The following is an 850-nucleotide window of genomic DNA, read 5'->3' on the forward strand; positions in this document are numbered from 1 at the left end:
CTTTCCCTAGTCTTCGCCCTGCTCCTCCCCCTCTGCCTTTCCATTAGTCTTTTTTTTCTTCTGGAAGATCCAGCGAGCTGAACACAAACCAGCATCAACAGTCTTTCTAAAGAAACTCGGAAAATTAACTACGCTGTTACATTTCTATGTTATTTGCTACATGGGAATTTTTTAACCCGTTTTTGAAGAACGACACATTCTTCACTACAGGACGTCACCACTTTCCTGCCCACATGCCACTTCAGAGAAGTGCTCGAGTCCTCCCTAACCCCCATCCTGCCCTGTTTAATCTTCCTGCCAGTTACAGGATGGTAGTGTTTGAATACTCTGGAGATCAGGGGATCCTCTCGCCTCCAGGAACAGGGTTTCTGTTGATGAGATTCACTGCATTTCTTGTTCAGGTCTGTAGCGACATTGCCAGCATTGTTAACGCACGGGAGTTTGGTGGTCACCTCTCGAAGGTTCATGTAAATGTGGTGGAGTTGGGGCTGGCCAGGCCAAACGCACCCGTGTACGACTGCTCCTTTAGTGTTTCCAGGTCCTGACAAAATTCATTTAGTGTTTAGTAATTATGGCTATGTTGTTGGAGTGATCCAATCTGTGAACTAGTCAGATGGTCGGTAAGAAAGATACGATGTTTTTGGTGTTTAAAAGGGTTTGTTTTTATCTTCTGCCTTTTTAATCTGTCTTTTATGCATGTAAGTAATCAACCTGGTTGACTGTGCTAATGGTAGGAATAGAGGGAGCCTGAGTAGAGAGCAGAAGAAATAAAAATACTGCTTGGATAGTAAGAAAAAAAAGTGGCTGCCGGTTCAAGGTTGGGGATTGAGGTTACACCTCAGTATGGGAT

At 44.2% G+C, this 850-nt stretch overlaps 1 protein-coding gene across 1 annotated transcript in view; it reads left to right on the forward strand.

Moving 5' to 3' along the window:
• Positions 1 to 545, forward strand: part of SGTA (small glutamine-rich tetratricopeptide repeat (TPR)-containing, alpha) — a 7,026-nt gene extending 6,481 nt beyond the window's left edge. Inside the window, exon 12 of the mRNA XM_010178791.1 lies at positions 402 to 545. Within this exon, the coding sequence (XP_010177093.1) occupies positions 402 to 545 (144 nt within the window). The remainder of the gene's footprint in view (positions 1 to 401) is intronic.
• Positions 546 to 850: the final 305 nt, after the last annotated feature.

Source organism: Mesitornis unicolor, unplaced genomic scaffold, assembly GCF_000695765.1.
Source record: "Mesitornis unicolor isolate BGI_N332 unplaced genomic scaffold, ASM69576v1 scaffold34552, whole genome shotgun sequence".
Lineage (NCBI taxonomy): Eukaryota > Metazoa > Chordata > Aves > Mesitornithiformes > Mesitornithidae > Mesitornis > Mesitornis unicolor.